This window comes from Myotis brandtii, unplaced genomic scaffold (genome assembly GCF_000412655.1).
Source record: "Myotis brandtii unplaced genomic scaffold, ASM41265v1 scaffold816, whole genome shotgun sequence".
NCBI lineage: Eukaryota > Metazoa > Chordata > Mammalia > Chiroptera > Vespertilionidae > Myotis > Myotis brandtii.
The window spans coordinates 104,362-126,408 of NW_005371304.1; the positions used below are offsets into that span (position 1 = coordinate 104,362).

A 22,047-nucleotide genomic window follows, 5' to 3' on the forward strand; every position below is an offset into this window, starting at 1 on the left:
GCAGTGTGGAGGCTAATAGAGAGGACAAGCTTCAGAGATTTGGGATGATGCTTGTGTGCAAAAATAAGGCCCTGGACTAAAGCTACAGGAACAGGGTTGGAGGGCAGGGAGCAGATTCAAGGTATTTGTAGGAGACCCAAAGATAGAGGGCGTGGGAGGTTGAGAAAGAGGAAGGAGTAAAATGTAACCCCGAGGTTTCTAATCTGAGTAACTAAGAAGGCCCACGCATTAATGGGGAAAAGCCTGGGTTGGTCACTGAATCTGCAGCTTGGCTAACCAATCCGACCACATCCCTTGACCACAGTAGTTCTCTGTCCTCCAGCATTCGTTCCCTGCAGTTCGCCTCCTGTCTGCTGAGTCCGTCCGTCTGGATGGAGACCAGCAGTCTCTGTTCTTTGGAGAGCAGCGGTTGCCTGTGATTTATCTGTGTTTCCCCCACAGTTCCCTACCCAAAGCCATTTGCAATGTGCCTTTTGAATGGAATTGAATTAAACCGGGAGGAGGAGTGATGGAGAAAGTCCTTCTAGTTAATTCACCAGGGACTTAACAAATAAGGCTTAGAAAAATGAGAAACAAACAAATAGAGCTTAGTATTCTTTTTTTTTTTTAATCTCAGAAAGGGAGAGAGAGAGAGAGAGAGATAGAAACATCAATGATGAGAGAGAATCATGGATCGGCTGCCTCCTGCACACCCTACCCTGGGGATTAAGCCCACAACCTGGGCATGTGCCCTGACCTGGAATCCAACCGTGACCTCCTGGTTCATAGGTTGACGCTCAACCACTGAGCCAGGGCTTAGTATTCTTAATTCAATTTCTTTACATACATTTGTAAGATTGTTTTTTGGATGGGCAGAAGAGCAGAGTGGGGCTAGGTGGCTAGATAGATTCATGTTGACCGTAAGAAGGTGTAATTTTCAACATGAGCTTTTGAAAATGTAGTATTGGCAACCTAAGACCATCTTTTTCTAGTACCCTCTGAATTTATTAAGGTGAAAATCATAGCAACCATGCATCGAGGCACCAGGCACTATAGTAAGTGCTTTATATGCCGCAATTTGTATAACCCTCCCCACAACCGGGTGAGGTGGGAATTACCTTCATCTCAGCTGTACAGATGGGGCAGGAGGCTTCGAGGGCCCCACGGGGCAACAGGTAACACTGTTAATAAGTGGCAGAATGTGGATTTGAACTGGAGTCTGTTTATTCCAAAGTCCATGCTTTTAACTGCAACTGTCACCGCCTCCCATGTTATATATGAAACATCTGCTAACACCAAGGCGCTAACACAGGCAGGAAGACCCAGCCTCGGTGCCCAGGTCAGAAGCTCCCCTCACTGCTTGCCACTGACATGTGCTGCGCAGCATGCAAGCTCAGAAATGCTATGAACACGTCCCAGCTGGTGTGGCTCAGTGGCTAGAGCAATCGGCCTGCGGACTGAAGGGTCCCGGGTTCGATTCCGGTCAAGGGCACATGCCCGGGTTGTGGGCTCGATCCCCAGTAGGGGGCGTGCAGGAGGCAGCCGATCCATGATTCTCTCTCATCATGGATGTTTCTCTCCCTCTCCCCTCCTCTCTGAAATGAATGAAAAACAAAATATAAATAAATAAATGCATGCTATAAATCCGTTAGGAAAATGAATGCGGGCCTTCTGGCTCCTACACTTTGTTTGGGATGTAACGTGCTTTGTTCCTTTACACAAGTCTACTGTCTGAGCCGCCCATTCTCCATGGACAGTTCATTGTAAACGCTCATTTCCTCCTGACTGAGCGGCCTTCCCTGAGACATTCTAACTAACGCATTTTCCGGCATCAGCGTTTCGTGAGCGAACCTGTCATGATTCACTCATCTGTGGGGCGTTAGTCATGGCTAAGCCAGACCAACAGGAAAAGGACACAGGGCCAAGGGAGTTTGCTGAGTCCTGCCTCAAGCAAGTTTTAAGTCTTCCTGGTAATCTTCCAGTACTTCTCGGGGCCTTTACTCTACGAGTCTACACTGCAGATCCTCTAGGGCAGTGCTGTCCCAGATGTCGCCGCAAGTGCCAGTGACACGTGTCATTGTAAATGTTGTGTTAACCCTATTGAAAACCTAAAAAGAAACAGGTGACTTGAACAATGTTCTCTCTCATCATTGATGTTTCTATCTCTCCCTTCTCTCCCTTCCTTTCTGAAGTCAATAACATATACTAGGTGGACCGGTTAATAATGCAGATTTTGTAATCAAAGAAAACACAATATTAGTAAAAGTTAGCCTTAGTGACTCAGGTAAATGCTGATTTCTCCAAATTTATTTGCCAAGGGATTTCTTATATGTAAATAAGTCTTTGGTTTAAGGTCGCTCAGACTTCAGTATTCTAAAACTTCCAATCCCACGTTCAAGAATCTTTAAGTCTTCACACACCAAATCAAACTCAAAAATGGAACAAAAGGGCCCGGCCGGTGTGGCTCAGTGGTTGAGCATCGACCTATGAACCAGGAGGTCACAGTTCGATTCCAGGTCAAGGCACATGCCCGGTCGATCCCCAGTGTGAGGCGTGCAGGAGGCAGCTGATCCATGATTCTCTCTTATCATTGATGTTTCTCTCTCTCTCTCTCCCTCTCCCTTCCTCTCTGAAATCAATAAAAATACAATTTAAAAATGGGACAAAAGAATCCAAAATTTGAGACAAAAAGGAAGGAAGTAGAGGCGGGAATACCGAGTTGAAAGTCAGAAGCTCTGGCATCCGTTTCCTGGCTTTTTGCTTCCTGTGGTCGCAGGCATCTTCCTTTTCCTGCCAGCATCATCCTTACTCTATTTATAAGGCGAATGGTTGTGAACTAATCCCCACATCCTGATTGGTAGCTTTAAAACCAACAAATAGCCTGTAATGACAGCTTCCCTATCCTTGAGAACTCATATGGATGAAAAACATATTTTACGACTATGACAAGAACATAATTAATAGTTCAGAAAATGAAAATGGCTAAATTCCAGAGATGACTAGCAGGAGAAAAAACAAAACAAAAACACAGCACTAAAATAACCTGACTCTATTTATTGAGTCATTTCAAATATTTTAATTCTTTTCCCCCCAAGGGTTTCAGTGTGTGATTATAAAAAGCATTAGTATCAACAATCAACACTTGTTACAACTTGAATTAGAAGTCTAGGGGGCTTACAGCAGGCATCGTATGAGAAAGAATTTGGCTGAGTATTTTCAATCACAAAGAAAGCCTTAAGTTACTGGCAACTTTTAAAATATGTAATAATTATTTCCTTTCCAGGCTGCCAATAATCTTAGCAATGTGAGAATTTGCATAATGGAGTTAGTTGGATCTTTTCTTTTCTTTTTGAGATGAGAGTGGTTGATTTTTATTCATGTCTTTTACTATAAATTACCCTGGAACTTTTACCAAATAAAATGCCACTTCAATCATGTTGCCGTGGATAGGAATAAATCACTCTATCATGCGGTGGTCAGGATGATCCCTATTTCACTTGGATGAAGTGAGTCAGATTGAGAACTTGACTCGTGTCTGCTTTCTCCCCTGTCCCCCCAGCGGTGGAGAAATACCCCAACACCAAGGTGTACTTTGGCCACCGGCTGTTAACATGCAACCTGGAGGAAGGAACCATCACCGTCCTTGGGTAATGGCCCGCCCCTGTCGGCTTCAGAGGGAGCAGTGAGGGGTCCGAGCGACCTTTATCTGTAAACTTTGCTCTTTGGCTCTTTGGAAAGAGTTAAATGACGACTAAAAGGGTGATTCAACGAGGCTCTAGAGCAGCCGTGGGCAAACTATGGCCCGAGGGCCGGATCCGGCCCGTTTGAAATGAATAAAACTAAAAAAAAAAAAAGACCGTACCCTTTTATGTAATGATGTTTACTTTGAATTTATATTAGTTCACACAAACACTCCATCCATGCTTTTGTTCCGGCCCTCCGGTCCAGTTTAAGAACCCATTGTGGCCCTCGAGTCAAAAAGTTTGCCCACCCCTGCTCTAGAGTCCACCACACTGTGCTTACACTTCTCTCCTCCCGGGAAACAGACGACTCTACATGACCCTGCATCTCACCCCTTTCTGGATGCTGCTAGTCTGCTTGTCCTTAGTTCTATTTCCTCTAAAGTTCTATTCCTCTAAAGCTCCATTTCCTCTAAAGTTCTATTTCCTTAAAGTTCTTTTTCCTCTAAAGCTCCATTTCCTCTAAAGTTCTATTTCCTCTAAAGTTCCATTTCCTCTAAAGGTCCAAGCCTCGTGCCCCACTCTTGTGATGTGTCATGGATTTCCAGTTCACTTGACAACCACTTGTCAACTCACACATCGCTAGCCCAGGCCTGCACCTTCATCCTCGGTCCTTCATTCAATCCTAATCAATGTTAATTTCTCATGAGACACCTTCAGAGGACACCCTAGCCAGTGTGGCTCAGTGGATAGAGCGTCGGCGTGTGGACCGAAGGGTCCCAGGTTCGATTCCGGTCAAGGGCACGTACCTTGGTTGCAGGCTCCTCACCAGCTTGGGCCCTGGTCAAGGTGTGTGCAGGAGGCAATCAATCCATGTCTTTCTTTCACATCCATGTTTCGCTCTGTCTTTCCCTCTCTCTAAAAATCAATGGGAAAATATTCTTGGGGGTGAGGATTCAAAAACCAAAACCAAATCGAAAACCATCTTGCCATGACCTCTAACACATCTAAAACCTTGATCATCTGCTTTTCTCCAAGTGTGTCCCATTCCTGACATCCCCAGTACTATTACCCAGATAATTACAATTATTGTCATGTGTCCCTTTCTCTATTTTCTTTTAAAAAAATAAATATATTTTTATTGATCTCAGAGAGGAAGGGAGAGGGAGAGGGAGATAGAAACATCAATAATGAGAGAGAATCGCTGATCAGCTGCCTCCTGCACGCCCCACACTGAGGATCGAGCCCGCAACCCCAGGCATGTGCCCTGACTGGGAATTGAATGATGATCTCCTGGTTCATAGGTTGACGCTCAGCCAATGAGCCACACCGGCCAGGCCCCTTTCCCCATTTTTTTCCAACTTTTCTAATGGCCTCAGAGTCTATGCCTTCCTCTTCCTGAACACCACAGTCCTTGGCTGTCACACCTGCACAGGCAGCTGCTTCGCTCACCTGGTCCCGTTCCCCTTCTCTTCTACATTCTGCCTCCACATCAACGCAACCCCTGTGAGTGCAATTTTCCCCTTTGGCCAGGATAGTGTATTGAAATCTTTTGTCTGAACATTCGAAACTAGAGGCCCAGTGCACAAAATCTGTGCACTGGTAGGGGTCCTAGTGGCTGCCAGCTGCTGGTTGGGTACTCTCTCCCTTCCCCTGGCCAGCCCTGCTCCCTGGTCAAACTACTGGATGACCTCCCGGTCGAGGGGACAATTTGCCTACTTCACTATTATATAGGAGTCTCTCCTCCCTTTTTCCCCCTCCCACGGCTGTCAGCTTCTGGTCCGGTACTCCCTTCCCCTGGCCGGCCCCGCTCCCTGGTCAAACTCCCGGATGACCTCCCGGTCGAGGGGACAATTTGCATACTTCGCTTTTATTATATAGGAGTCTCTCCTCCCTTTTTCCCCCTCCCCGCACTGTATTCTTTTCTGAGGCTATTTTTTTCCTGCTACCCTTTTGTCAAGCCAAATGTATTGCTCCCGCAAAGCCCTGCTCACACCCCTGCGGTGGCTCATACATCCCCTCCACTTGGAATGCTTTGCCTTCTTTTCAAGATCCTCTCCCTTCATGCAGGGAACTCAACTCTCAGGCCCACTTCTACGGCCTCAAGAGCCTTTCTTCCTCAGTCCGGCTGTGTGTTATTCTCGTTCTCAGAGGAAAACCCATCCTAAGAATACGTGTTACCGTCTTCATTGCATAGCTATCAACTCAGAGCAGGAGGTGAGGGGTGTCAAAGTGAGGAGTAGGCCCACTCGCTAGCTGCCTTTTTTGTTTGTTTGTTTGTTTTCAGATGGTTCATTTTATTTTTCAGATCTGACCAAGTTCCCAAAGATGTCACCTATGACCTCATTGTAGGCTGTGATGGAGCCTATTCAACGGTCAGAGGTCACCTCATGAAGAAACCCCGCTTCGATTACAGTCAGCAGTACATTCCTCACGGGTACATGGAACTGACCATCCCACCTAGGAATGGGGATGTAAGTCCTTCCCTTTCTCATCCCCCTTATCCTCCCCCAAGCCCCACACTCCACCTCAGGTCGGCATAGAAGTTGTGCTCAGTTGCATGTCTTGGTCAGTTTTGAGGTTTGACACAAGTATTTTGTCACTAAAAATAAATTGGGGCACAGATTATCTCTTTAATACTATCCCTGTCTCTCCCTTCCCTCTATTGAAAGATATGTTTTTTAAATATATCATTTTATTGATTTCAGAGAGAAAGGGAGAGGGAGATAGAAACATCAATGGTGAGAGAGAATCATTGATTGGCTGCCTCCTGCATGCCCCACACTGGGGATCATGATCACCTGTGCCCCAACCAGGACTCGAACCGTGACCTCCTGGTTCATAGGTTGATATCGCTGTGCCAAATAGGCTAGGGCTCTTTGCCCATTTTTTAATTGGAGTGTTTGGTGTTAAGTTTTAAAGCTCCTTAGCAATATTGGATATTTACCCCTTGTCAGATGTATCACTGTGAATGTTCTCCAAAGAGTTTTCTTATTCCCATGTTGAACCATATGTGTCCGGAGGCAAATATGTGATATGTACATTTTATATTGTCATAAGCAAGTAAATGTAGGAACTTATTATGAAAACTAAAATACCCACAAAAGGAAGAAGGATCTTGGCTTATACGTAAGGACAATAAACAGCGTAGTTAAATACCTGATTTGCATACAAAAAATCCATTTTTCAAGATACGGATTTAATCTGTCTGAAATGCAGATATCTGCAATATAACTGGTCAATTCGGGATAGTGGTAGCATATACCAGTTATATACCAAAATGTATCATCAGTCAGGTCCATATTTTAAGATTTTGTCTTTCTATTTCTTCTTCCTGGTCAAAAAATGTGTTTACTAATTCTTTTTTTTTTAAATATATTTTTTATTAATTTCAGAGAGGCAGGGAGAGGGAGAGAGAAACATCAATGATGAGAGAGAAACATGGATTGGCTGCCTCCTGCATGCCCCCTACTGGGGATCAAGCCTGCAACCTGGGCATGTGCCCTTGACCGGAATCGAACCCGGGACCCTTCAGTCTGCAGGCCAATGATCTAGTCACTGAGCCAAACCAGCTAGGGCCAGGAATCCCTTGTTTTAACTTCTCCCGCCCCACAAATTTCTTACCTGCCCAGCTTTTACTTCCTATACTTCTAATTTAGCTCCAAATCACCTATTGTTTCTCTACCACTTGAACTGCTGTTAAAGGGAAGTTATTTGGCTTTCTGTATAGATATATGTTGTCTATTCAACTGCACCGTGAGATCTTTGAGATCAAAGAGTTATGCATTGATTCATTGCTATGTCTATGTACTGGGCTCTCTTTGGGGCTCTGGGGATTAAAAATCCAGGAAGGAATATTCTCTTCTCCTAACACAAAGTATGCAAATGTTACCTAGGAGACAGTTCTGTGCTTCTGTGTTCTTCTTAGCATGTACAATATACACATGGTAAGTGCTTTCTACACAATTGTAAAAAGCAATGGGAACTTGAAATAGTTGGAAAATTGATTGGCTATGCTTGTATATATAAAATATCCCTGGGAACAATAAGGGTTTGTATTAGTTCTTGGGTCCATTGATCTACCCAACAATCAATACTTACTATTTTGCTGTAAAGGCCAGACCTCTCTACTATTTATGTTGTAGGAAACAAATGATAAGAGGCTATTTTGTAAAATTTGGCTTTGCCCATGAAATTTAAATTAGGACCCTTCCATTCATACAAATAAGTCCCCAAATAAGGTGAAAAATAAAATCTAAAAATATTGTATACACACATACAGGGTGCCCCCCCCAAAATGTATATACACTTTAACAGCTGATAGTTCAATTTTGAAAGTGAAATGTATTTTAATAAACACTGCCTTCAAAATCATTCAAAGTATGAGCAAACATTTTTGGGATACCTTATATATATGTGTGTATCCATACATATATAGCTTATATGTGTCAATATATATATATTTTATGTATAATGCTTATGTGTGTTTGTGTATGGAAATAAAGAGAAGAGAGAGAGAACATCTTATAGCCTGTTTTCAAATCTTCAATTATACCTAACACCACCATACTGGGTATTGATAGGGTATTGATTTTAAACTTTTTAAAGTCAAGTGATCAAGTACATTTTTAATAAAAGGCAATGGAGATATATATATATATAACCTAATGTTGAGTTTATAAAAACAGAGCACAAAGTATTGTCTAAGACTATTTCTACTTTGTAGTAATAGATATCATGAATATGACACTGATTTAAGTTCCTGTGGGAAAATTATAAAGTACTAGTAAGCATAGTCTGTTTTATAGGTGCATTGCATTAACACACTAATCAGGTATATACACATTGCTCTGCAGTTTGCCATGGAACCGAATTATCTGCACATCTGGCCTCGAAACACCTTCATGATGATTGCCCTTCCTAACAAGGTAGTATGGCATCTCTCAGCTCCTGTAATTTTGCGTCTACAATCAATGTTGTTCTTTATTCACTTTTGCACTGAGTATGTGTATACCTAATTAACCTCAGCATCGTGTAGGCTATAGAGTGATCACATCTTTGAAACTCGGGGCTTACGGAGGGAAAACTGAAGCCATTCCGATTATTTACATTGGAAAGGAGAGTCAGCATCCATGAATGACTGATGGGGGTTCTGTGTTGTGGAGCCTGTCATCTTTCCCAAGACAGTGAAGGAAGAAGTGGCCCCCAAAAAGCCAAAGAGACTTAGGTTGTGCATTAGGAAGTACTTTCAGTTTTTAAGATTTATAAAACACTAGAGGCCCGATGCACGGATTCATGCACCAGTGGGGTCCCTCGGCCTGGCCTGCGCCCTCTCGCAATCTGGGACCCCTCAGGGGATGTCGGACTGCTGATTTTGGCCTGATCCCTGCAGGCCAGGCCAAGGGACCCCACCGGTGCATGAATCCGTGCACCGGGCCTCTAGTATGCATGTAAGATCTTTGGTTAATCTCTTCCTGCCCTCCCCCCTTCCCCCTTCCCTCTGAGATTCATCAGTCTGTTCCATGTTTCCATGCCTGTGCATTGAGTGTCTGCCCCCTGATGGTCAGTGTGCATCATAGCCACCAACTGAAGGGTCAAACGGTGGAACAGTCACTTTTATATATATATAAAAGTAGGCTTTTATATATATAAATTGGAATATACATTACCAAAAAAAGAGTAGGGCTGTTCTTTCATTAGACTCTCCACGACTGAAGGGTCAAACGGTGGAACAGTCACTTAGGCTTTTATATATATAAATTGGAATATACATTATCAAAAAAGAGTAGGGCTGTTCTTTCATTAGACTCTCCACGTTTTTATATAAAAATGTATAGTATTATTGTTATTTCATTGTTGTGGTTGCTGTTATTGTTATTATGCAATGTAGATTGATAGCGTTATCTGTTGGTCTTTTTCTGTTATCTTTTTTTCTCTTGGTATCAATCTTGGGTCCAATGCCTATTCATACTGTCATAAGACGAATGATAGAGGAAAACAGGGAGGTGATATTAAATCCAACCAACCTAGTAGTAATCCGAGGTGTGGTGTTTGCTTGGTGAAAATGTCTGAAACTCACAAGGTAGAAATTCCCCTAATGACTGAGAAGCAGAGGAGTAGCTGGAGCCTCAGCAGCATTTTCCTTTGGGCGTCGGGGAGCGCGAGGCTGCCTCTCCTGTCTGCTTGGACCAGGGGTCCTCAAACTTTTTAAACAGGGGGCCAGTTCACTGTCCCTCAGACCGTTGGAGGGCCGGACTATAGATTAAAAAAAAACTATGAACAAATTCCTATGCACACTGCACATATCTTATTTTGAAGTAAAAAAACGAAACGGGAACAAATACAATATTTGTATTTGCATGTGGCCCGCGGGCCGTAGTTTGAGGACCCCTGGCTTGGACACTCCTCCCAGGTGCCATCTGCCACAGCCGGAGCCCTGCGATTTGGGGGTTCACACTTGTGCCCACATCATGGGCCTCCTAGTCCCGCTCACCCTGTTCCTTTCCTCACAGAACAAAACTTTCACCTGCACTCTGTTCATGCCCTTCGAAGAGTTCGAGAAACTTCCCACCAGCAGAGACGTGCTGGATTTCTTCCACAAGTACTTCCCGGACGCCGTCCCTCTCATGGGAGAGTAAGTCTTGAGATGTGCCATCGTCCCTAGCCAGTCCAGCTCAGTGGATAGAGCGTTGGCCTGCGGATTGAAGGGTCCCGGGTGTGATTCTGGTCAAGGGCACGTACCTTGGTTGCAGGCTCCCCGATCCCGACCAGGGTGCATGCAGGGGGCAACCAGTCGATGTGTCTCTCATCGGTGTTTCTCTCTCCCTCTCCCTCTACCTTCCACTCTCTCTAAAAATCAATGGAAACATATCCTCGGGTGAGGATTAACAACAACAACAAACAAACAAACAGATACGCAATCATGACTTTTGCTCCATTGGTCTGAGTTATTCAGAAATCAAATGGAGATTATGCGCCTTATCTGTTTTGCTTACACATGCCCAGTTGGGCAGTGACCTAGACATGAAGCCTGTATTAGCGAAAGCGGACGCTGTGCTGTGAGCAGTGAGTTGAACAACCCCAGGCCATAGCCAGTTTCTCTGGGAGACAAGTCACCCGTGTCCCCGGGCCTGTCTATATCCTGCGCGGGCTCTCGGGCCCCTGGTGAACAAGCAGCTCTGAGCCACAGCAGATACCAGCAGCCCCAAGTTCACGTACCAGCTGTGCAAGCTTTCCTACGTCTCAGCCCCACAGTAAAACGGCGATAGCAATGGTGCCTGCCCCAGAGGTTTACTGTGAGGACTGAAGGGCACTGCGCCCATGAATCATTCATCACAGAGTCTGGCACATAGAGAGTGATGGTATTGGCTCCTCGGGCCCATGTCAGCATCACCCCGCCCTGTGGGCCTCTGTCCCCTGGCCTCACTCAGTGCCTGTGTCCCACTGTCCCTCCCTCCTGGAGTCCAGCTCACTTTCTCCCCTCGATGATGTCTGCATGGAGGCACACAAGGCTGCAGAAAGAGCACGGTTTTAAGACTTCTCTGCCCCTGACTTCCTTGAGTCTCAGGGTTTTCATCTTTAAAATGAACATCAGGCCTGGCCGATGTGGCTCAGTGGTTGAGCACTGACCTATGTATGAACCAGGAGGTCATGTTTTGATTCCTGGTCAGGGCACATGCCCAGTAGGGGGCATGAGAGAGGCAGCTGATCAATGATTCTCTCTGATCATTGATGTTTCTCTCTCTCTCTCTCTCTCCTTTCCTCTCTGGAATCAATAAGAATATATCTTTTTAAGAAATGAAATGTGGGGATCAGAAGAAACTTCAGTTTCTCCCTCTCCTGCCATTCTTGTGTATTTATCCGTCAATAAAGTCCTATGGTAACGAAGCCAATAGACGTGAGAGAACGGGGCAGTGTTTAGTGCCTAGTTTACCATCTTTCCATTCCGTTTCTCTTTCTCTGAAGGCAAGCCCTGACACGGGACTTCTTCCTGCTGCCCGCCCAGCCCATGATCTCGGTGAAGTGCTCCCCTTTTCACTTTAAGTCACGCTGTGTGCTGATGGGAGACGCAGCTCACGCCATTGTGCCCTTTTTTGGGCAAGGAATGAACGCAGTAAGTTCTCTGCCGTCCCCCCGCCCACACACACACACACACCTTCCCCAGGTAATAATATCTTAAATAAAACCAAACATGCCCTAGTGGGTTTGGCTCAGGGGACAGAGCATCGGCCCTCAGACTGAAGGGTCCCGGGTTCGATTCTAGTCAAGAGCACATACCTTGGTTGCAGGCTCCAACCCTGGCCCTGGTTGGGAGGCAATCAGTCCAAGTGTCTCTCTCACTTCGATGTTTCTCCCTCTCCCTTCCACTCTCTCTAAATATCAATGAAAAAATATCCTTCAGTAAGGATTAACAACAACAGCAAAAAAAAAACCCCAGAAAAAATAAAACGTAACTAACACTATCCTCACAGAGTCTCTGAGAACACAATCAATGCAACCATCATACCAGCTGTTTAACTAGATTCATCAGTAACTATAGGCAAGTCTTGAATTACTTGATCCAGCAATTTAATGTAGAAAAAGAAGCATGAAGCCTAAGATAGTTATCGGTGCACTTAGAAAATGTGTTGGTAGCTTAACATTTGGAGACTTGACTACCAGCAATACAAAACTTCGTTTTTAAAATTTTTTTTCTAGATATCATGCATAAGAATATAAATGTTAGGTGCAAAGAAAGAAAAGATCTCAAATGATCTTTTTTTCCTTCACTTTTTTCCCCCCAAAGGAATGGAAACCACAATCGATGGGGTTGAATAAAACTGTGAAACAGATTAGGTGTTGAATACTATTGCTTTCAGGGAAATGTTATCATTCTGGCTAGAAAAATATTTCAGAAAAGAAATAGTGTTCAAATATCATGTGTGTATTTGATAACTAATAGCTTTCTAATCATAGTCTTTTATTGTTTTGGTTACTGGGATACATTCCAAGTATAAATAGGTGGTGAATCCAATTTCTACAAAGCAGTGGTAAACATTTTGTTTTATGAAAACCTAAGAACACACCAATTTTAGTGGATAAGTACTCAAGGCTCTGGCATCAAAAGGCGTGGGTTCAAATCCTCACTCTACAATTACACTTTGCACAGCTAACTTATCTTTATTTCCTTATCTGTAAAATTGGGATTGCATTAGTAACTACCTTATAGAGATCCTTGGGAAGCAAATGAATTAAGAGTTTAAAAGTGTTATTATCTCAGCCATAGAGGGTTTCTGTCACATTGAAATAAACAGTCTATATAAATGGCAAGTCAATTTATTTGTTTCAGATGTAATTTCTATATTTGATGTGAAAACTTATCTTTTAACTTTTACATATTTTAGATCGCCTCTAAAACTGTAGTTTGAATTTTTAGAAAGCGGGAAATATAGCTTTTGATTTTCTTCTTTCCCACTGTAGTTAGCATAGCACCTTCCTAATTTTGTGGAGTTCTTCATATTGGAAATTCGCTGTGCTCTTGGCTTATAGGAACTAAATTTATATGAGAGTTCTATCCTGTCATTAAATGTGAATCTTAAAGACCTGGAGAGTTCCAATATAATTCTAATACTCATGGAAGGTTCATATAATGCTGGGCGTGGCTCTTCAGTGTTGTGTGCTGGTTGAGGGTAAACATCCTATGACCTGCCCATGGGAGGTCTGTTCAAAATTGCTAAGAAGCGTTGGTGATTTCCAGTTCATTTTCCCCCGTTTGTTTCTTATTTTAGGGGTTTGAAGACTGCCTGGTATTTGATGAGTTAATGGAGAAGTTCAATAATGACCTCAGTAAGTACAATTTCTCAGGTGGACGCGGACTAGCCCTGCTGATTGACGGTGGGCCTAGTTCTCATCCTGCCTGACCCAAACCCCCTCTGCCCAGTTCCTGTTCAGGATAAACGTTTCTGCTCATAGATCCTGCCACTCTCGTTGACCGTATCAGACAAGGAGCAGCCAGAGGGGAAACCTAGTTTGCTTTAAGATAAAGTTTTGAGACCAAAATTTGGTGGCGTATGCTCCTTTCTCTCCCGTTCAACCTGCGGTACCACCCTGCCTGCGCCCCCGACAGCGGCCCTCAGAAACACTGTCAGCAGCTCCGGGGTTTTCTCACTTTTTGCCCCATCAAAGGTTTCAATCTGATACTTCATTTGCCTTTTGATTAAAACTGATTCCACCAACATGCCAATTTTACAAGTATGAAAGTTTAAACATTTTATACACAATTCTAAAATGAAATGTACATAATTTTTATCTGTAAAAGAAATCGCCAACAGTCGCCTCTCTGAAATCAATACAAGTATATTAAAAAATAAAAGGTTAGAGAGAATAAAAGGTCAGAGAATAATTTTATCTATGCAGAGTCCAGCTCATTTTTATAGACTGTCTCAAAAACGATGTATTCTTTAATTTGGCTTCTAGGTATGTGTCTTCCTGAATTCTCAAGATTTAGAATTCCAGATGACCATGCGGTTTCAGACCTGTCCATGTACAATTACGTGGAGGTGAGTGAGAGGGTTTGGCTCTATTCTATGAGGTCATTCGCTGACACTCTAACAAACTTTTATTAAAAATTCACGGATGAAGAAAATAGGACCAGAGGTATGGATGCATGGGACAGAATAACAGATCTCAGTGGGGTGTGGGGTGGGAGGGGACAGGAAGAGATTAATCAAAGAACATATATGCATAACCCATGGACACAGACAATAGTATGGGGAAGGCCTGGGGTGGGGCAGGGGTTGGGTGGAAGGGGGCAAAAAGGGAAAATATGGGAGACATCTGTAATACTGTAAACAAAAAAAAAGAATAGGTAACAAAAGAATACACACACACACAGCTTTCCTTACACATCGGTGGTTTGTGACTATGTAGACGGTGATAATCATCCCTACACCTCATCTCCATCTACGCTTCAGTGACATTTAGGAGGCAACGAAGACGATAAAATACCAAATGCCAGTTCAAACTCGGATCATTCACAAACTCAAACCTTAGACGTTTACTAGAGTTAGTAACATGCTATTTTAATGAACATAGAACTTTGATATGTGTTAATATGTCTGAAAAATCTAAGAAATCGCCTTTCCACTCTTCACCTTATAATCTCCACCCTTAGGGTAGCATTGAATATTGAATACCCTTGGGGCTATTATGCCCTTCAAAAAAAAAAAAAAGCAACACCAAAACAATTCATGGTCAGAAGATGAGTCATCTGAAGGAAAACGTAATTCCATTTTGAGTCAATCACATGAAAAGCTCACAACCATTTGTCGTGGTTCTAGTTTAAAAAGAATCCAATGAAAAAATTTACAAGACAAATGTAAAGAGAGAGTAGCTGTTTTTCCCTGGCTTCATAAGACAGAAAGTAGTCACGTGGCCTCCACCTTGAGCAGAGCGGTTTCATATGCAATGAGTCAAGTTCTACAACAATACCCAAAGGCTCATGAATATCTTCCCTGTGTCTTTCAAAACCAGACAGCTACAACCCAATATTTGTCCTGAATATAGAGTAGGTTTAATCTTATTACTTCCTACCATCAACAATATTCCAAACCAACCAGGAAGCAACAGGAATTAGTCAAATCACCTGGCTCCCAGATTACCCAACAGATGCAGTTGAACAAATTCCAGAGTTCCCATACTGACCCCCGAGCAAAACAGAGTTCTCTAACAGATTGGTGTCAATGTTCGACCTCTTTTTTTAAAAACTTCTTTATTGATTAAGTTATTACATATGTGTCCTTATCCCAATGCTCGACCTATTCAAGGTCATGTCCTCCCTGCACTGTTGAGAATGACTAAAAGGGGTTGGGAAACAAGAACTGATTTGACTACTTTGTGTCTGGCTTTGTGATGAAGAAGATGAAGAGTAATAAGTTGTAGGAAAGGAGTAAGGGTGCATGGTTCAAGGTATTCTTTAGAACTCTTGCGTTATTGTAGATGCGAGCACATGTCAACTCAAGATGGTTCATCTTCCATAAGAACGTGGAGCGATTTCTTCACGCGATCATGCCATCGACCTTCATCCCCCTCTACACCATGGTAAGGTCTGAATGTAAGACTCTGCCTCACTTTAAGCTTCTGTTCAGCCATTAAAGAATTACACAGCCCTACTTGGTGTGGCTCAGTGGATAGAGCATCGGTCTACGGACTGAAGGGTCCCAGATTTGATTCCGGTCAAGGGCACATGCCCAGGTTGCGGGCTCCATCCCCAGTGGGGGGTGTGCAGGAGACAGCCGATCAGTGAATCACTCTCATCGTTGATGGTTCTCTTTCACGCCCCCTCTCCCTTCGTCTCTGAAATCAATAACAATCTATTTAAAAACAAAAATACACAGAATGCTCTTTAAACTTTCTTACAGGTCACATTTTCCAGAATAAGGTACCATGAGGCGATGCTGCGCTGGCGTTGGCAAAAAAAGGTCGGGGACTCACGTTTTTGTTTGTTCTTAATCGGCTGTGTCCAGATGGGTAGTGTTTTGGTTCTGCATACTTCAGGCAAGCGCAGAAATGCTGTGATACATGAAATGTTTGCCTTCCAAATAAAGAAAAAGTGTCCCGGGTACATAGAAGGCAATGTGTCGAAAGTACAAAGGTGAGAGAGAGAGAGAGAGAGAGAGAGAGAGAGAATGCGAGCTTTGGAAGGGAAGATATTAAAAAACAAAAAAAGAATTGGTGCTAACTCTACACTTTTGACTATTTTAGCGAAGTGACTTTTGACTTTTTTTAAGCAATTGACTTCTGCTTCATGTAATACTCTTGGGGATTTCATTTGTAAAATTGGACAAAAATTAATCACCTATAAAACATAAGCTAAGTCCAATGCATGGCTATGCCACACTCATTTTGGGCAATGGACCTAGAGAAGCCAATAAATGGACATTCAGATTCCACATCTTCCACTTTGGAAATCTCACAACTTCATTCACCCAACAAATGGTTTTGTTTAGTGTAGAGACTGAGCTGGGCCTGGTGGCAAACAAGAACTAGCCCCTGCCCTTCACAGAGCTCAGAGACGAGTGGGGGAAATGTCGTGGAAAGACATAAACTGCCCCTGGAGAGAATGGGGGCGGGCCCAGGCGCCTGGAAGCTGAAGACCCTCTCCCCCCACATGGCCCTAGTGGGAATGGCAAGGATTTCAGGGGAGCTGGAAGGTAGCAAATCTATGTGCAAGTGGCTAGAGGAGGAGCCGGAATGGTAAGCAGTCTTCAAAATCTTTTTTTGAATGTGTAAGGTGTAATCCTATATAATAAAAGGGTAACATGCAAATTGACCCTAACGGCGGAAAGACCAGTCGCTATGACGTGCACTGACCACCAGGGGGCAGATGCTCAATGCAGGAGCTGCCCCCTGGTGGTCAGTGCAGTGGTGGGAACCTGTCCCGCCTCCTTGGCAGCGCTAAGGCTGTCCCAGGCTGCCAGAGGGATGTCTCACTGCCAGCTTAGGCCCAATCCTCCCGGGGAGCAGGCCTAAGCTGGCAGGTGGACATCCCCCGAGGGACTGCAAGAGGGCACAGGCTGGGCTGAGGGACCCCCCTGAGTGCACTAATTTTCGTGCACCGGGCCTCTAGTTGACATATAACATTACATTGATTTCAAGTGTACATGATTCAATGTTTGTATATACTGCAACGTGATCACCACGCTCTTCTCACGGACACTGTGCAGGGGCTGAGCTGTGAGTCTGAATCTCTCTCATCATTGATGTTTCCCTCTCCCCTCCTGTCTGAAATCTATAAAAATATATTTTAAAAAAAGATTTGAATCTCTGGACGAATAACATGAGAATTCTTGCTGTGTTTACAGGTGATAAACAAAGGGTTCTTTCTCTTCGGAACACTGATAGCCATCGGCAGTACCTACTTCCTTATACGCTCCATGGCCCCGAGGCCCCTGGACTACTTGAGAAGACCATGGGACTGGGTCACTAACCTCCAGAACACAGGACACGTTTCCCTGAAAACTCCCTGGAGTCACTAGAACAAATCTCCACTGTCATCAGCAGGTGACAGAAAGGTCCTGAAGTAGCAAACACACTTGATTTCTCTGTAACCAAATCTCAGGATCAAAGCCATGGCTCCCATCATCATATTTAAGTCCCTCATGGAAGATGTTTGTCGGCTTAGAATTAAATCCAATGTGGAATTTCCGGGTGTTCACTGAGAATGTTTTTAAGGCCACCACTTCAAGTTGCCATGAGTAGCTTCGCACAACACTACGCTCACGTCATGTCCTTCTAAATATAAAGGTGAACTGATACCTCTTTCACTTCTCGAAGAGGAAGGCTGTGGGGTGTCTAGGAAGACACTGACCACACTTTCTTTCAAGGGCAGAATAGAGGATTTAGTCAACACCTGGGACTAAAGAGCACCATTTGCCTAACATGGTAAGGGCACTTTTCATCGCTTAGATGCAACTGACCTAAGCACAGGGCTCAGACGCACTTGAAACTAGAACTATAAATGAGGAATTTAGGGGCTTGCTAGTGGATTTGTGGCCTCATCACAATGAATTGATATTCTTTTCCAGTCTTCAAAGGTCAGTATTACCTTCTGAAGACCAGCAAAGTCTACGGATGCCATGCCGAGTGAAGGATGGGAAGGGTTGTGTTTATAAATTAAATTAAATATCTGCATGTACAAGAGGAAACCAAGGGAGATGGTATTCGATAAACACGAAGCCATATTTTATTCCATTTCAGACTTTTAGAAGCAATGTACTAACTTATTTTTGAACTGCATGCTGCGGCAGAACCAGAATAAACTGACTTAAAAAAATTGTTTTAAGTTTATCCAAAACAAATTTATGTATTTCAGAGAGGAAGGGAGAGGGAGATAGAGGTAGAAACATTGGTGATGGGAGAGAATTATTGACTAGCTGCCTCCTGCACGCCTCCCACTGGGGATCGAGCCCGCAACCCGGGAGGCTAAGTTCTGACCCAGGACCTGCCTCTGAGCCCAGCCCTTAATCTCTAGGAGCCTTAGTCCCTTCATCTTTAATATAGTCCATTGACCTATGTCAGTGATGGTGAACCTTTTGAGCTCGTCGTGTCAGCATTTTGAAAAACCCTAACTTAACTCTGGTGCTGTGTCACATATAGAAATTTTTTGATATTTGCAACCATAGTAAAACAAAGACTTATATTTTTGATATTTATTTTATATATTTAAATGCCATTTAACAAAGAAAAATCAACCAAAAAAATGAGTTCGCGTGTCAGAGGTGTCATAGGTTCGCCATCACTGACCTATGTAGTCTTGTAGAACCTTTAATGGTGTTTAATCTTTTCTAATTTACTTAAAGTATAAAATAGATTATTTTACCTAGATCGTCAAATCGCTAAAAGACAGCCTGAGAGAATCATGATAAATTGGGACTATTTCTCCAAGATTCTGGAAACTCTTTTATTCAGATTATAATCCTCGGATTCTCAGAGCAGGCAGCAAACATGTGATGTGCAGAGTTCTGCACGGCTAAGCCCACAGCTGCTCTTGAATGAGAACTGATTTCCCAAAGGAACTCTTGCCGGAAACTGCTGTGACTTCCAATTCACAGCTAATGACTGTGAAGTGGGGTTTGATGAGGAATCTGTGATTGGTTTCATCAGGGGCTTGGCTGCCGGTAAGAGCACTTGGTGAAACGTAAGTGGTCCCAGTCCGTTAAAACCAGCGTATCTCACCCGGCCGGCGTGGCTCAGTGGTTGAGCGTCGACCTATGAACCAGGAGGTCACAGTTCAATTCCAGGGCAGGGCAATGCCCGGGTTGCAGGCTCGATGCCCAGTGTGGGGCCTGCAGGAGGCAGCTGATCAGTGATTCTCTCTCATCACTGGTGTTTCTCTCTCTCTCTCTCCCTCTCCCTTACTCTTTGAAATCAATAAAAATATATTTAAAAACAAAAATAAATAAAATTAGCATATCTGCTCCTAGTTTGTCCCAGTAGAGGTATTAAGGAATAAGGGCTTACATTTTAAAGTTCTTTGACAAAGTTCCTCAGATAAAATGCTCTTTAGAAGTTCCTCCTATTATTATTATACATGTGTTATTAAGGTGAGGGAAAATATTCCCGTACATCAAAAATATGCTCTTAAATAAACTGGTTATTTCTGACTATACTAAGCTCATTATGCTACAAAAATACACATGCTTTAAATACTGATTTTAAAAAAGGTACCTGGTATACTGTTGAAACTTAGTATGTAAGTTTAAACTGGGAAATTTATTGCAGTTCAACAAACTTTAAGGGTTCCTTTTATTTCTAGCATTATTATGAAAATTAAGGAAGAATTTCCAAATAAATTAGAGCATGTGCTTATAGTACTTAAAAATATATCTGAACTAACATATCTAAATTATTGATACTATCTAAAGTTATATTTAAGAAACTAGTGCTTATTAAAATCATGTATTCATATGGACAGAGAATAGAAAGTAACATGAATAATTAAAACATTTGATTTTTTTTGTTTTTGTTTTTTTAGAGTAGAGGGACCAGACACGTAGATACAAAAGATAATTTCTCTTGGAATTTTTTCTTCTCCCTTGAGTTTGTGGAATCTAAAAATCTTCTAATCACATAAACAATCATCACCGAAACACATACACTTGGCACCTTTTCTCACACGTAATTTTCCCGAACATTACACAGATCACGACTCCAACAAGGATAGCGACCAAGGGTCTATTGCAGCGGTTCTCAACCTGTGGGTCGCGACCCCTTTGGCGGTCGAACAACCCTTTCACAGGGGTCGCCTAAGACCATCCTGCATATCAGATATTTACATGACGATTCATAACAGTAGCAACATTAAAGTTATGAAGTAGCAACGAAAATAATTTTATGGTTGGGTCACAACATGAGGAACTGTATTTAAAGGGCCAGAAGGTTAAGAACCACAGCTTTAATGGGAAAGAACCTCACCAGTAATATACCAAAGACACAGACTGGCAAGTTGATCTGGAAGCTTCCTAGGCGGTCACTACTGGAAAATAGGATTCAAAATCCAAGTCCTGCTTTTCTAGGTTATTCTTGGGCACACTGAACCCCTAGAGATGAACTTGAACCCACAGAAAACCCAAGCTACCAGACAGGCCCGCTTCCCACAGTCACCACTTCCCCTTCCTTTGCCCTTGGTTTCTCACTCCAGAAACGGTCGCTGGTCACCTAGCACTCGCACAGACTGTTCTGCTGTGGGTGAGAAAAGGAGACCGGGTCTCTGCCCTGAGGAATCAACTCACTGCTTGGTGAGGGTGACAAGCACACGGACTGCTTCCATGAGGGATTCATGCCACGGGGGAGGGGAGGAGGGAGGGCTACGGGAACACACAGGATGGGTGACCAGTTCAGACCATCAGGGGATCCTGAGCTTCGCCTTCTGAGGTGAGTCGCAGGAAAGACAGGAGAATGTTCCAGGGAAAAGAAGAGCATTAAGGCAAAGGATGCGTGGTGGCAAGATCTAGGAACAAGAAACATTGCAGCCCTGACTGGTTTGGCTCAGTGGATAGAGCGCCGGCCTGCGGACTGAAGGGTCCCAGGTTCGATTCAGGTCAAGGGCATGTACCTCGGTTGCAGGCACATCCCCAGTAGGGAGTGTGCAGGAGGCAGCTGATGGATGTTTCTAACTCTCTATCCCTCTCCCTTTCTCGCTATAAAAAATCAATAAAATATATTTTTTTAAAAAAAGATTGCAGCTGGCTGAACCCTCAAGTGGCAAGAAAGTGGGCGTGTCAGGAAAGGATGCTGGCGAGGCGGACAAGGGATGGCCATGCGGGCCCTGGCAGTCACACTCAGGGACCTTGTTTTCAATCATGAAGGCAATGGGACGGCTACAGGAGTTTAAGCGAGGCAGTGACATGAGAATATTTATATTTGGGGATGATTACTCTGGTGGCAGCGTGAAGAAAATGGACCGGAGGAAAACAAGAATCAAGGAAGGAAAATGAAGGTCCTTAGGAATTGTGTCTGTGGCAGGAGGTGAGGGGGGAAACGATACATGGAAACATCTTTGAGGTTGAAGAGATAAAGACTGATAATTGGATGGGGGGGGTGGAATAAGGATGAAGAACAGTGAGATTACTCTCCAATGGCTGGGGAGCTGGGAATGACCAATCACAGCAGGGCCTGGAGGCAGCTGCGGAGACACATCTGTTGCCTCAGGCAGCACCAGAGGCCACAGGGAAGCAGGCGGTGCCTCTAGACCAGCGGTTCTCAACCTTCCTAATGCCGAGACCCTTTAATACAGCTCCTCATGTTGTGGTGACCCCCAATTTCATTGTTACAAATTGAACATCATTAAAGCATAGTGATTAATGACAAAAACAATATGTAATTATATGTGTTTTCCGATGGTCTTAGG

General features: G+C 43.6%; 1 protein-coding gene across 2 annotated transcripts in view; it reads left to right on the forward strand.

The window, feature by feature from the left end:
* KMO (kynurenine 3-monooxygenase (kynurenine 3-hydroxylase)) overlaps positions 1 to 17,843 on the forward strand; it is a 30,931-nt gene extending 13,088 nt beyond the window's left edge. For both annotated transcript variants that reach the window (XM_005884088.2, XM_014531611.1), the window contains exons 6-15: positions 3,539 to 3,626; positions 5,968 to 6,133; positions 8,516 to 8,587; positions 10,172 to 10,293; positions 11,625 to 11,772; positions 13,427 to 13,484; positions 14,115 to 14,197; positions 15,636 to 15,737; positions 16,058 to 16,117; positions 17,501 to 17,843. In XM_005884088.2, coding sequence (XP_005884150.2) covers positions 3,539 to 3,626; positions 5,968 to 6,133; positions 8,516 to 8,587; positions 10,172 to 10,293; positions 11,625 to 11,772; positions 13,427 to 13,484; positions 14,115 to 14,197; positions 15,636 to 15,737; positions 16,058 to 16,117; positions 17,501 to 17,674 — 1,073 coding nt within the window. In that variant the 3' untranslated portion in view covers positions 17,675 to 17,843. The remainder of the gene's footprint in view (positions 1 to 3,538; positions 3,627 to 5,967; positions 6,134 to 8,515; positions 8,588 to 10,171; positions 10,294 to 11,624; positions 11,773 to 13,426; positions 13,485 to 14,114; positions 14,198 to 15,635; positions 15,738 to 16,057; positions 16,118 to 17,500) is intronic.
* The last annotated feature ends 4,204 nt before the right edge of the window (positions 17,844 to 22,047 follow it).